This window comes from Schistocerca serialis, unplaced genomic scaffold (assembly GCF_023864345.2).
Source record: "Schistocerca serialis cubense isolate TAMUIC-IGC-003099 unplaced genomic scaffold, iqSchSeri2.2 HiC_scaffold_710, whole genome shotgun sequence".
NCBI classification, from domain to species: domain Eukaryota; kingdom Metazoa; phylum Arthropoda; class Insecta; order Orthoptera; family Acrididae; genus Schistocerca; species Schistocerca serialis.
In genome coordinates, this window is record NW_026048311.1 from 407,473 (window position 1) to 421,999 (window position 14,527).

At 37.5% G+C, this 14,527-nt stretch overlaps 1 protein-coding gene across 1 annotated transcript in view; it reads left to right on the forward strand.

The window, feature by feature from the left end:
* The window catches only part of LOC126449166 (CLIP-associating protein 1-like), a 292,116-nt gene that overhangs the window by 272,733 nt on the left and 4,856 nt on the right, over positions 1 to 14,527 (forward strand). The window contains 3 exon segments of the mRNA XM_050091012.1: positions 1,706 to 1,871; positions 4,971 to 5,148; positions 12,292 to 12,498. Of these exon segments, the coding sequence (XP_049946969.1) occupies positions 1,706 to 1,871; positions 4,971 to 5,148; positions 12,292 to 12,498 (551 nt within the window).

Genomic DNA, 14,527 nt, shown 5'->3' on the forward strand with positions numbered 1-14,527 from the left:
ATTCCTCATGGTTCTTCTACCTATCGTCAACTCAGCATGGTCTTCAATCCACCTGGCATATCGTAATCTTAATGCTATGGTCTTCTTGAAACTCTATAATCATAAATTGTATTGCTAAAAGCTCCCTCAATATCTAGGAAGATGCAGGGAGCTGTTTTCTGAACGTATAAAGAATTTTTCCACCTTCCCAACAAGTTCATGATGTGCTGTTTTGCATGATTTGCCAAGTTAATATGCACGTTTGTTTTCACGTAGAGGAACCTAAGTTAACTTCCTTTCCCCAACATTCACATTAACCATATTTTATAATATCATTAGGAGAAAGGAGGATTGACTGATTGGTCTCAATTCCTCAGCCTTGGAACGTTCAGTGTTCCCTGGTTTGGAATGAAAACAACCTTTACTGTCCTCCAAGCATTAGGCTCCTGCTACCAGGCTGACTCTTAGTAGTCAGCACACGTGTCTGGTAAGCCCTCTCCTGTTTGTTGCAATAGAGCCAGAAAGATTCTGTCTCAGCTTGGTGACTTGAATGGTTGAAACATTCGGACCACCCATGTGATGTTTTTGAAATCAACACATTGTCTGACAGATTCTCAGTTCTCCTTTTGGTTACTTGTAAATCATTACCTTCCAGGAACTGAAACCTGGTCTGTGTTACCAGCTAGAGTGCATTGAGGGAAATGAGTTTTGGGAGCAAATCCAGGATCTTTTGTGCTACCCGCCATCCTCCTTCCTTAGAGTGTCTCCTGGGTTGGTTGGTATTCTTGTGGGGATTTTATGAAGTCTGGCTCTAGTAGCTGTACCTTTCACCTCACAGAATATCTCCGAGGGTGATAGTTCCCCTTGCTTAATGGCAGGATTGTATTTGGCAAGGGCATCCCAATATTTTGCCCATTGTATTTTCCTTCTCGCAAAGTTGAACGTTCTTCTTACCTGCTTCCATTGCAGTTCCAAATGATCATTCCATCCAGGTACGCTCCTGTTTGTGCACGTCTTGGTGACTGGACAATTTTCTAAGTATGAGGTCATAATACCAGACATCACTTCATCTGCCATTTCCTCAAGATCTACCGGATTTCTTATCGAAGTTTTGACTTCAGATAAGTTTTAGTTTAAGTCTCTCCTATGTCTGTTTTCCTATGATTCCTATAGGCCATAGTGTGTTTAACACCCATTTGAACCCCAAACTTATTATACATGTGATCAGATAAGGATGGTGCCCACATGGCGTCTGTCTTTAGACAGACCCAAAAGTATGTCAGTTACTTTTTCCCTTTTTCTACTCCTGAGACTAGATTCCTTATCCCTATTCAAGATCTCTGAATTGCTGTGCAGTAGGTGTTCACATATCTACTCGCCACACTAGGTTGTGAACATTGGCATCATAAACAGCCAACAGTTTATCATTCAGCTGCGAGCAGCTGCCTACCAGTCTCTTCACTTCCTGGGAAGGTTGGTGGTACCTATAGTCAGAAGGTCTGTTTGTTCCCAATTGTAGTTTACAGTCACAAATATTTCTCTTTGATTGCATCTAAAGCTAACAACCTGTTTATCCCACCATAGCACCTGGCCACTCATAAATGAATATATGTAAATAACATACTGAAATCTGTAACTTGCAAATTCAGTGTACAATCTTCCTACAGATAGTGTGTATTTATAAAATGCATTAATTATTTTATTTGTTTGTTTATTTTAATTGCAGCTCTAGTAGAAGAAAACTGTCAAATTGTGCAGAATGTGATTGACACTTTAAAAGTTGATGATGAAGGAAATGCAAAAGTATCTGAGCAAGACAGTAAGAAAGCACTTTCTCAGTTAAAACACCTAATAAAATCTGGAGCTGTTGGTATCATAGTCTATAATTTCAAGTAAGTTTCAGAAAATTTGTTCTGCAATTTCTGTTACATAGTTTCAGAAGATATTACAGTACCATCATTTTTTGTGTTGTCCAAATATAATTTTGTTATTTCTACATCATTCATGTGTAACTGAGTAGCTTGATTTTCTTTTAATTTATTTAACTGACCAGTATTGTATGTAATACAGGTAGTGGTTCCACATTTCCTGTTTAACTAAAACTGTCGTAGGTGGCACACTACGCCCAGATTGTATTATTCTGTATTATTTGTTGACTTGCCTTTATATTGTAAGGCACAGGTCTATAACCATAGAAAGTGATGTGTTGTAAAGCAGCTTGTGATACAGTCATGAAAAAGCCAAAGTAAAAATGAGCCTGGTCTCAAGACATTCAAATTTGTCTGTCTGTAACATAAAGTGGGAAAACTGGAATGAGAGAATGTGGTAAATGCTACAGAAGAAATACACACTTTTTAGAAGCCAAATGATAAAATGAGACTAAACAGTTAAAAAAAATCACTTAGCATCATAAGATAGTCAGCAAGAGAAAGTAGTGTAACTGAAAATGATATGAACAAACACAGAAAAGGGTGAGAGTATTTTAATAAGTGAATAAGATGACTTTTAGTGTGTTTGGTGCTCTTTAGTAAACTTGTGTGGAAGGCTGCTACAGGACTGCAGGATTTTATTTAAATGGCCCTAGCACAGAAATTGTTTGTTGAAAATTAATGAAAGATCTGGAAATTTTTAATAACACACCTTTATTACTTTGAAACATATATGATCACTTAAATAACCTGACATTTATGTCTCTGGCTTCTTTTATCTTTTCAGTAGCTTGATAAACAACAAATGTGTTATCTGCTGAAATATTAGCAACCTTTTAAATATATTAATATATGGGTACCATTTTACACTTTTTTTTCTTTCAGTGAGGATAGTTTTTAGTTCCTCATTTCTTTCAATTTGCTCACTTCCCAAAAAAGATCATAAAGGTGTGTCAACACTAAAATCTGTGTGCATAGCTGATGAAGTAGTGTTGCCTATTGTCAACGAGATAGCAGCTGGCGAATACATTATTGGATCACCAACAGTGTGGAGGCTCAAGTGCTATGAGTATGTGCTAATAGTTCTTTGCTTTTGGGGTTAATCTGTTACCATTCATTCTGTGCAGTTGTCAGGAACAGCAACTTCCATCTCCTCACAGCCTCTGAAATTCTCTCTGTATTTAATGTTTTTTAATATTCTATTATCCAAAACCTCTAGCTCCTCATATAAAGTCATTCAGATGGCAAAAAGACATTATGTGTTGACCATGATTATATAGTGCTTTATTTTGGTGTTTTAAGAGATGGACTTGTTATTGTAGTATTGTCTCCCCCCTCCCCTCCGCCCGAACCCATACACACTGTCAGTTTTCAAGATGCAATATTCAAATGTTGCTTTCTCTAACCCGTTCCCCTGCATAGTCCACCAGTGTACAACTTCTTGACTCTTTTGCATCATCCTGTTTGGGTTGTGAGGAGTTTTGGTCCATATCTGTCACCTTTTCTTCTGTTGGTCATGTCTGAATTCTGTAAATTATTAATTACATATAAAACAATCTGCAACAATTTGGGCAGTGATTTTAAATTTCCACCACTATACTATGGACACTAAGCAGCTGTCTTTCCAACATTACCTGCAGCTGTTGAGATAATGTTAGTGTTCTTTCATGGAGATAGTGAGCTTCATAATGGAAGTATTCATGTTGCCTCTTACATTTATTATTTAGATTTTGTTTTTCATCCAACTGCACACACAAAATTCTAATGAAAGCTATCAGTAGATCATGATGACAGTTGAAATCATTTAAAAATGTTGCATTTAGAAGAGGGGTTACTTCGGGGCTAGCTGAGTAGGTAGAGCGTGCAAGTTAGTACAATAGATACAGCACTGGGCTTGAATTCAGTAGGATTGGGGCTCAAATCCCTACCCAGCCTCTATGTTTTCCATGGTTTATGTAAATCACTTACGGCCACTGGTGGGATGCTTCCTTGGAAATGGACATGGGCCATTTTCTTTGTTATCCTTGTCTGATTCGAGTTTTGGCTCATTTCTAATTACCTTCTGATTGATGGGGTGTTCAACTCCAGTTGTCCTTCCTTCGATCCTTCCTGTATGATCAAGGTCACCATAATGCCAAAAGAGCAGATCAGCTTCTTCTGTTAAAAATGACTTCCTGCAATGCTAGAGAAAGCTCACATCCCCGAAAGGTTACAGACGTGACCCCCTGTAAGATGGTTTATTAATCCAGGAAATGAAATTGGCTGACTGATGGCCATGTGGAACATATATAATCAGAGAGTTGATGTTGAAAGTGACTCAAAAATTTTGTGTGTATTTTCTACTGATTGCCCATGTGAGTTGCAAATTTTATTGTTGGCATAGTGACTTAAAGTAACCCTTAAGTGATCAGAGTTAATTGAATTATTTGACAAAAACCTTTAGTCATTCACAATATCAGAGTAACATAACATCTCTTAATTAAACATGTTTTGATGATTATCATGTTGTGTGTGTGTGTGTGTGTGTGTGTGTGTGTGTGTGTGTGTGTGTGTGTGATAGATAGATAGGTAGATAGATAGAAGAGAGGAGGGGGAGGGAGTGGGAAGATATCAACATGAACAGATAGTTTTCGTGTGCTCATCGTATGTATTGGCCATATTCGTGGCATGAATATTTCACAGTTTTAATTGCTTGGAAACTATCAGATAGAAGTTCATTTTTCCCTTTATCACATGCTCATAGAGTGATTGCCATGTCAGTGCACATGTCATGATAGACTATAGCCATCACCTTTCTAATTCCATACTTGTTGCTAATAAATTGTAATTAACATCTTAAGCAGTGGCATTGTTGTTATCATCATAATTATTTTTGTTATTAATAATATTCCATGCATTTAATTCAGATGCACATAATGTAAAAACATGCTTTGACTGTGGGTGGCATTTTAAATACTGACAATGAACATTGTACTCATCTAGGGCAAAAGCTAAATTCCTAATATTACTGATACAGTGCACGTATGATTTTGACTTACGTATGCCATTACTTTATTTTTATAGGGTTCTATTAAGGGTTCTGGTATCACAGTTGGCACTACCTCACTCTCCAGTCAAGACGTACATTTTAAATGTGCTACACGATATGATCAAAGACCCAACTGTGAGACATTGTTTTAATATGTACGTAGAGTTAATCGTGCTGCGAACGCTAACAGCTTACAGTGACCCGTGTAAAGAGGTTTGTGTAATATTTATTTACTGGCATTTAAAATATGCACATTCTTTTGTACATGATTTATATTGTAGCTACTGTCTCTGTGGCATGCAATGAAATACTATACTTCAAGTATAAAATAAGGTAGTGATAAACAGGATTTCTTACAAACCAATTTTTGCTTTCATTGTTGTCTGATGTTTCATAATGAGATTAAGTATATTGTTCCTCTTTTAAAGAATATGAGAATCTCTGCAAAAAGTCTCTAGTTGAAATGGTTGTTTCCCATAATACAGTCACTTAAATGGTGGCTAATTCTTTCTTTATTAGATAATTCATAATAATGGAAACATTAAAACATGCTTTTTTAAATACCATTGAAGCTTCACAACTGCACTTGACACACATTTGTTTTCATTTTAAATAGTGTATATTTTTACACAGAGTTATACGCATAACACACTTTCTCAGGTATTTGTAAATTAACAAATTTGATGTGCATATCACTTTAAATTCCGATATCGCATGTGGTGTCTTCACGTGACAGCACAGGATGCACAAGTACTCCATTACAGCAGAACACGGCATGCAGTGTGACTGGTGGTAACATCTCTCATTACTGGACAGGTGCCTTACACAAGTCAGCAGTGGCCTATAGCATACCACACCGTGTGTATACAACCATATTTAATTTCTTGGACAAAGTGGCCACACTAAAAGAATTATGTTCACCTGGTGATGGCATATGACCACCAGGCCAGTCCAGTGTAATGGGGCATACTCATTCATCAGATGGATCCCAGCTTTGTAAACTTGATTAAAAATGCGTGCATAATTTTGCACGTTGTTGTTTGTGTAGACAGCGGGTATCACAATATCCCTAGAAACTCGTTGTGGTGGTGTACATGCTCTTAACGTGATATTGACCCAATTGACAAAGCTGGCAGTGTATTAATTATTTTCCTAAATACTGGCAATATTGTAACATTTCAGAGGGACTTACTAGATGAACAAATGGTGAGAATCCTTCTCTAGACTAAACTTCAACTCGTCTGTGAACAGCACCCATGTTTTTATGAGACTAATTCCTCTGATGAGCTGTAAAGCATAGATTGCAGCCTCTATAAACCAACAATACTCAGTCTGATGGGAAATGTGTGCTGTAGAGGCTACCATGTGGTTGCAATACTTTGCCATAAAATTGTTTGCCCTGCCATCTAATACTCATGGGGGACTGGAATGCAGTTATAAGGGAAGGAGTAGAAGAAAAGGTTACTGGAGAATAAGGGCTTTGGACAAGGAACGAGAGAGGAGAAAGACTAATTGAGTTCTGTAACAAGTTTCAGCTAGTAATAGCGAATACCTTGTTCAAGAATCAAAATAGGGGGAGGTTTTGGTATGAAAGCTTTCATGACCGGATGACATATCTTCTGGTAAACCTTCCGGGATGTAAGGTCATGGTCCATGAAACTCTTCAGCTCCTAACGTTTCGTCCAGAGCTGCGCTGGACATCTTCAGTGAGTCTTGCCGACTGACGGGTCGGACGTCTGAGAGCGACTTATGTATCGTAGAAGGTGGGCGTGACCAGAGTTACACGAGATATGCAGAGATAACCTTTGTCAGAGATAAAACTTAACTATAGATCGTAATCTCGTCACGAATAAAACTGTCTAGCAATTCTGTAGTGCTACTGTCCAAATATCACTAAGTTTCATGGTCTCTTCTTTCCGATTAAAATTATCCCTATGTTTATATATTTCAATTGCTTCTCTACAAAGCCGTGGGTAATAGTTGGTCGTCGTAGATAAAATTTTTGTTTCAGAAAACTTCACTTGATGATTTCCTGGCTGAAAAGCGTGTTCTGCTGCAGCCGATTTATCTGTTTTTCCTAATCGGCAAAGACTTCTGTGTTCTTTTAGCCGTGTATTTACGCTTCTTTTTGTTGTTCCAACATAAACTTTACCACAGGAACACGGAATTTTATATACACCACTGGCTGATAGAGGAGCGCGTTTATCTTTTACAGACCGAAGAACATGACAAATTTTCTTCATTGGTCTAAAAACAGGTCTAATATCATGTTTACTTAAAATCTTTCCAATCTGATCTGTTACTTTCTTTATAAAAGGGAGAGAGACTGTATTCTTCCATCGTTTTTCGGACTTGTCCTTAAGCTTATTGTTGTTTGGGTGCAGAATTCTGCTTACTTCTTTCTTTGAGTAGCCATTTTTCTCAAAAGCGTGCTTCAGATGTTTTAATTCGTCGTCTAGATACTCCGGCGTGCAAATCCGTCTGGCTCTGTCAACGAGACTTGTAATCACACCTCTTTTTTGTTTTGGATGGTGGTTAGAGTTTTTATGCAAGTATCTGTCTGTGTGCGTTATTTTTCTAGAAATCTGTTGTTTCAATCTTCCATCCGTCTGTCTCATAACTAAAACATCCAAAAACGGTATTTTGTTATCATTTTCTCTCTCCATGGTAAACTGGATTCTTGGATTTATATTATTAAGATAATCAAAAAATTCGCCTAAGGCTTCTCTACCATGTGGCCAGACCACAAATGTATCGTCTACATACCGATACCAGCGAGATGGTTTCTTATCTGCTTTTTCCAAGGCTGACTGTTCGAATTTCTCCATGTAGAAATTAGCTACTGCAGGACAATACAAAAAACTTAAGAAAGATCCTACAGCCAGCGTACTACGGAAAACAAATAATTTGATAAAATCGGCCACTTCTATTCAAAAAGAAGAAAAAAGAGCTTTATTGAAGACTGAAGCTGTGTGTCCTGGACTCAATGGCCTACCCAAGGTACATAAGAAGGACCTACCTCTGAGACCGATTGTTAGTACTATCAATTCTCCTACGTATGAAATAGCAAGATATCTAACAACTCGTTTACAACCCTATTTTGGAAAAACGGACTCATATATAAAGGACTCACGTCATTTTATTGAGCAAATTGAAGGTTTAATTCTGACTCCTGAAGATATTTTAGTAAGTTTCGATGTAGTATCTTTATTTACTATGATTCCAGTTAATGAAGTTATGGATTTTATAACGGATATTTTTCCAGAAGATCTGACTGCTCTTTTCAGACACTGTCTTACTTCCAGTCATTTCCAATGGAATAATGAGTTTTATGAACAACTTAATGGCGTAGCAATGGGTAACCCATTGGGTCCTGCAGTAGCTAATTTCTACATGGAGAAATTCGAACAGTCAGCCTTGGAAAAAGCAGATAAGAAACCATCTCGCTGGTATCGGTATGTAGACGATACATTTGTGGTCTGGCCACATGGTAGAGAAGCCTTAGGCGAATCTTTTGATTACCTTAATAATATAAATCCAAGAATCCAGTTTACCATGGAGAGAGAAAATGATAACAAAATACCGTTTTTGGATGGTTTAGTTATGAGACAGATGGATGGAAGATTGAAACAACAGATTTTTAGAAAAATAACGCACACAGACAGGTACTTGCATAAAAACTCTAACCACCATCCAAAACAAAAAAGAGGTGTGATTACAAGTCTCGTTGACAGAGCCAGACGGATTTGCACGCCGGAGTATCTAGACGACGAATTAAAACATCTGAAGCACGCTTTTGAGAAAAATGGCTACTCAAAGAAAGAAGTAAGCAGAATTCTGCACCCAAACAACAAAAAGCTTAAGGACAAGTCCGAAAAACGATGGAAGAATACAGTCTCTCTCCCTTTTATAAAGAAAGTAACGGATCAGATGGAAAGATTTTAAGTAAACATGATATTAGACCTGTTTTTAGACCAACGAAGAAAATTTGTCATGTTCTTCGGTCTGTAAAAGATAAACGCGCTCCTCTATCAGCCAGTGGCGTATATAAAATTCCGTGTACATGTGGTAAAGTTTATGTTGGAACAACAAAAAGAAGCGTAAATACACGGTTAAAAGAACACAGAAGTCTTTGCCGATTAGGAAAAACAGATAAATCGGCTGTAGCAGAACACGCTTTTCAGCCAGGAAATCATCAAGTGAAGTTTTCCGAAACAAAAATTTTATCTACGACAACGAACTATTACCCACGGCTTTGTAGAGAAGCAATTGAAATATATAAACATAGGGATAATTTTAATCGGAAAGAAGAGACCATGAAACTTAGTGATATTTGGACAGTAGCACTACAGAATTGCTAGACAGTTTTATCCGTGACGAGATTACGATCTATAGTTAAGTTTTATCTCTGACAAAGGTTATCTCTGCATATCACGTGTAACTCTGGTCACGCCCACTTTCTACGATACATAAGTCGCTCTCAGACGTCCAGCCCGTCAGTCGGCAAGACTCACCGGAGGAGAAACACCCCTCTGAAGATGTCCAGCGCAGCTCTGGACGAAACGTTAGGAGCTGAAGAGTTTCATGGACCACGACCTTACATCCCGGAAGGTTTACCAGAAGATAGGAGGAGGTTTACGTGGAAAAGGCCAGGTGATACGGGAAGATTTCAGTTAGATTACATTGTGGTCAGACAGAGATTCCGAAACCAGATATTGGATTGTAAGGTGTACCCAGGAGCAGATATAGACTCAGATCACAATATAGTAGTGATGAAGAGTAGGCTGAAGTTTAAGACATTAGTCAGGAAGAATCAATACACAAAGAAGTGGGACACGGAAGTGTTAAGGAATGATGAGATACGTTTCGAAGTTCTCTAAGGCTATAGATACAGCAGTAAGGAATAGCTCAGTAGCAGTGCAGTTGAAGAGGAATGGACATCTCTAAAAAGGGCCATCACAGAAGTTGGGGAGGAAAACATAGGTACAAAGAAGGTAACTGTGAAGAAACCATGGGTAACAGAAGAAATACTTCAGTTGGTTGAGGAAAGGAGGAAGTACAAAAATGTTCTGGAAAACTCAGGAATACAGAAATAGGAAGTGCAGGGAAGCTGAGACGAAATGGCTGCTGGAAAAATGTGAAGACATCGAAAAAGGCACGATTGTCGGAAGGACAGACCCAGCATGCAGGAAAGTCAAAACAGCCTTCGGTGACATTAAAAGCAAGGGTGGTAACATTAAGAGTGCAACAGGACTTCCACTATTAAATACAGAGGAGAGAGTGGATAGGTGGAAAGAATACATTTGAAAACCTCTACGAGGGGGAAGATTTGTCTGACGTGATGGAAGAAGAAACAGGAGTCAATTTAGAAGAGAGAGGGGATCCAGTATTAGAATCAGAATTTAAAAGAGCTTCCAAGGATTTGAGGTCAAATAAGGCAGAAGGGATAGATAACATTCCGTCAGAATTTCTAAAATCATTGGAGGAAGTGGCAATAAAACAACTGCTCACGTTGGTGTGTAGAATGTATGAGTCGGGCGACATACGATCTGACTTTTGGAAAAGCGTCATCCACACATTTCCGAAGTCAGCAAGAGCTGACAAGTGCGAGAATTATCGCACAATTGGCTTAACAGCTCATGCATCCAGGTTGCTTACAAGAATAATATACATAAGAATTGGGAAGAAAATTGAGGATATGCTAGATAACGATCAGTTTGGCTTTAGGAAAAGTAAAGGCACAAGAGAGGCAATTCTGACTTGGCGGTTAATAACGGAAGCAAGATTAAAGAAAAATCAAGACACATTCATAGGATTTGTTGACCTGGAAAAAGCGTTCAACGATGTATAATGGTGCAAGATGTTCGAAATTCTGAAAACGTTGGGGTAAGCTATAGGGAGAGACGTGTCATATACAATATGTACAACAGCCAAGAGGGAATAATAAGAGTTTATGACCAAGAACAGAGTGCTCATATTAAAAAGGGTGTAAGAGAAGGATTAGATTTTCACCCCTACTGTTCAATCTGTACATCGAGAAAGCAATGACGGAAATAAAAGAAAGGTCCAGGAGTGGAATTAAAATCCAATGTGAAAGGATATCAGTGATGCAGTTCACTGACGACATTGCTATCCTGAGTGAAAGTGAAGAAGAATTACATGATCTGCTGAATGGAATGAACAGTCCAATGAGTACGTAGTATGGATTGAGAGTAAATTGAAGAAAGGCAAAGGTAATGAGAAGTAGCAGAAATGAGAACAGTGAGAAACTTAACATCGGGATTAATGGTCATGAAGTAGATGAAGTTAAGGAATTCTACTACCTAGGCAGTAAAATAACCAATGACAGATGGAGCAAGGAGGACATCAAAAACATATTAGCTATGGCAGAAAAGGCATTCTTGGCCAAGAGAAGTCTACTAATATCAAATATCAGCCTTAATTTGAGGAGGAAATTTCTAAGACTGTACGTCTGGAGTACAGCATTGTATGGTAGTGAAACATGGACTGTGGGGAAAAACGGGAACAGAAGAGAATCAAAGCATTTGAGATGTGGTGCTACAGACAAATGTTGAAAATTAGATGGACTGATAAGTTAAGGAATGAGGAGGTTTTGCGCAGAATTGGAGAGGAAAGCAATATGTGGAAAACACTTATAAAGAGAAGGGACACGATGATAGGACATCTGTTAAGACATGAGGGAATGACTTCCATGGTACTAGAGGGAGCTGTAGAGGGCAAAAACTGCAGAGGAAGACAGAGATTGGAATACATCCAGCAGATAATTGAGGAAGAAGGTTGCAAGTGCGACTCGGAGATGAAGAGGTTAGTTCAGGAGAGGAATTTATGCTGGGCTGCATCAAACCAGTCAGAAGACTGATAAAAATGCCATCCTGCTACCTTAGACCTCGAGTACTGTGTGGCAGGTCCACTATACCCAAGATCTGCATGCAAGGCCCGTTGTAGGACCAAAAAGTCTTACACTGGCATTCCATGTAGGTCTGGCCTTTCTATATTGTTCCACCACATTTTATCCTGTGCAATTTCACCATGAAACATTAGTTTTCACAGTTCTAATTGATTACTAAAAGTATAGGCATGAGAGTGTGCTAGAGCAAAAATGTGTAACTAATTTTGATAAAATCAACGTAATGCATCAATGTTTTTCTTTGGAATTAGCAGTATATTGCGGAGCTATAAATTTCAGCTTAGACTGGAAATACAGGGTGTGTCTTCTTTTTTATTATAAAACTATTTATTCTGCACGTTGCATACCATGCTCGGCAACTTCAGCTTATTTTATTTAGTAAATGTTCTCTTTAACAAGGAAAGGCATTTATGTGGAATATTTTTCAGGTGTCGAAAGCAGCTGAGCACTGCATTTCAGCTATTGGAAAATCACTGCCTCCTGAACAACTCATTAATGTAGTTTGTCCATTGATAAAAACAGGAGATCTTCCAATGAATTTGGGAGCTATAAAAATATTAACTCGTGTCATTGAACACACTACGCAAGATATTTTAGAACCACATCTGAAAGAAATAATGGAAAGTCTCGTCAAAGTGAGTGAATTATTTCAGTAATTAAGAACAAACTTAAACTATAATTACTATTTAACTTTTGTCATCTCTAACAGGTTTCATTGTCAGATAATAGTCTTTCGATATTTGGCTGTATGAGGTCTTTTCATGTGAGTTCAACAAAAGGGGGAAAAATAAATAAAGAAAAAAATACCCATCCAGCTCCGGTGCTCATGTGTCGCATGCCTAGCCCATGCAGCTGCCAATCATCCCCTCTGTATTCATATCCAGCACATCTACTGCCTTCCTCCAAGCAGCTCTATACACATGCCCAACCCCACCCACTTTCCACCTGTTTCTCCCACTCTTTCATTTTATTTGAAATTTATTACATTTTTAATACCACGATAGTGCAGAATGATACTTCATAATATTTTGAAAATAAATTTAAGTTTTCTTTTTTCATTTACCATCCAGTTTATGGGAAATTTGCTGATTAAGTACTCTGAAGAACACATTGTATAACACACAAAGGTAATGGAAGGCTACCCAAAATAATCCTGAAAGCATTAGCATCTCAATTTAAAGTCATTTCACAGACATTTAGCGGCAAAGTAAAAAATTGAAGAAGAAAATCACTAGGGTGTTTTGTCTTGTGTGCTATGTTAAAAATTTTAGGTCAATTTTTATGAGTTTGTCTTACAGTATCTGTTGTTTCAAACGTATGTACAAATAATTATTAAGAAATATATGTGTTCAGTGTTACTGTTCTTAATAGTGAATAATATTTTGTTTAAAAACAAAGGGAGGAGTGGTAACTTAAGTCATATAGTGGTAGGGTTCTATCTTTTGTTATTATGTCACTTAATGAAGGCAGTAAAAAGGGATATACAGAAGTTAAAACTTTGAAAATTATGGGAAAATGTAAGAAAGAAAATAAGAATTGCATTAGATGCTGAAGTGCCAGAAAATTCTTTTCATATGGACTTGCTGCTTGATATGCAGGAAGTTAAAAACTGCAATAACTGGCTGCATCAGCATCTACCTTGGTAAAACATTTGAAATACTCTTGCAGCTCCCGACTATTAGCTGTACCAAAAACTGAATATTTTAAAGAATAAGGTTTCTGAACAGAAACTAGCCTGAAAAGAGATGTGAAGCTTAAACCTTAGATAATTGATTTAGTAAATAGATTTTATGAACAGGGAAACCGCTGGTTTTTGTAAAAGTTGTGTGAAATGCATTCCAATTTTAAAAGTGAATATCCTGGAGGGGGGGGGGGGGGCAGTTTATTTTATTCTGGTCAATCTGCCCCAAAGCTTGTATTTCAGCCAGTGCTAAAGGTACCACCACTCAGTATGTTTCTGCACCATTCATTAGAACATGCATTGAATTTAATCAGTGGGTTTCAACAGAAACAAGACAGATGATGACACATTCTGCAGACATAACAGATTTTATAATGAACCTTTCATGTAAATTGGAAAAACTTGTTCCACGCTCTTATTTTGCAAAGTTTCAGTCAAAATATAACAACATGCTTAGGGTCAATTGCATAAAGCAGTCCGTCTTAGATTAGCACAAAAAATGAACTCAGATCAAGCTGGAGTAAGAAATCAGCATTTTTATAAACGTTCATCTCAAATTATATCACCCTGAACTGATATCATCCATGATTAACACACTTTTGTGGATCAAATCAATTTCAACTACAGCTGTAAGTTTCCCTTGTGACGGTACACACAACAACAGGTTCTGTTGTGCTAATACAAGTTGAAAAAATAATAAAGAAATTGTTGTTAACACAAGATGTGTCAAGTAAATATGTGAATATGACTCCCTCACTGCTGAAGTTCAAATAATATTTTCTATCTGTGAGGCTGTGTTAAGTAAGTTACCTATGATTTATGTAATGGATGCAGATAATAAGTGATCTCATAATAACTCTTGGAGATAACTCATAATTAATGTGTTAATTTAAAGGCATTTCATAGACACTTAAGTGGCGGAGTAAAAAATGGAATTTAGAACTATTTGCAGACACCAGACAGTAATGACTGAACATTTACTA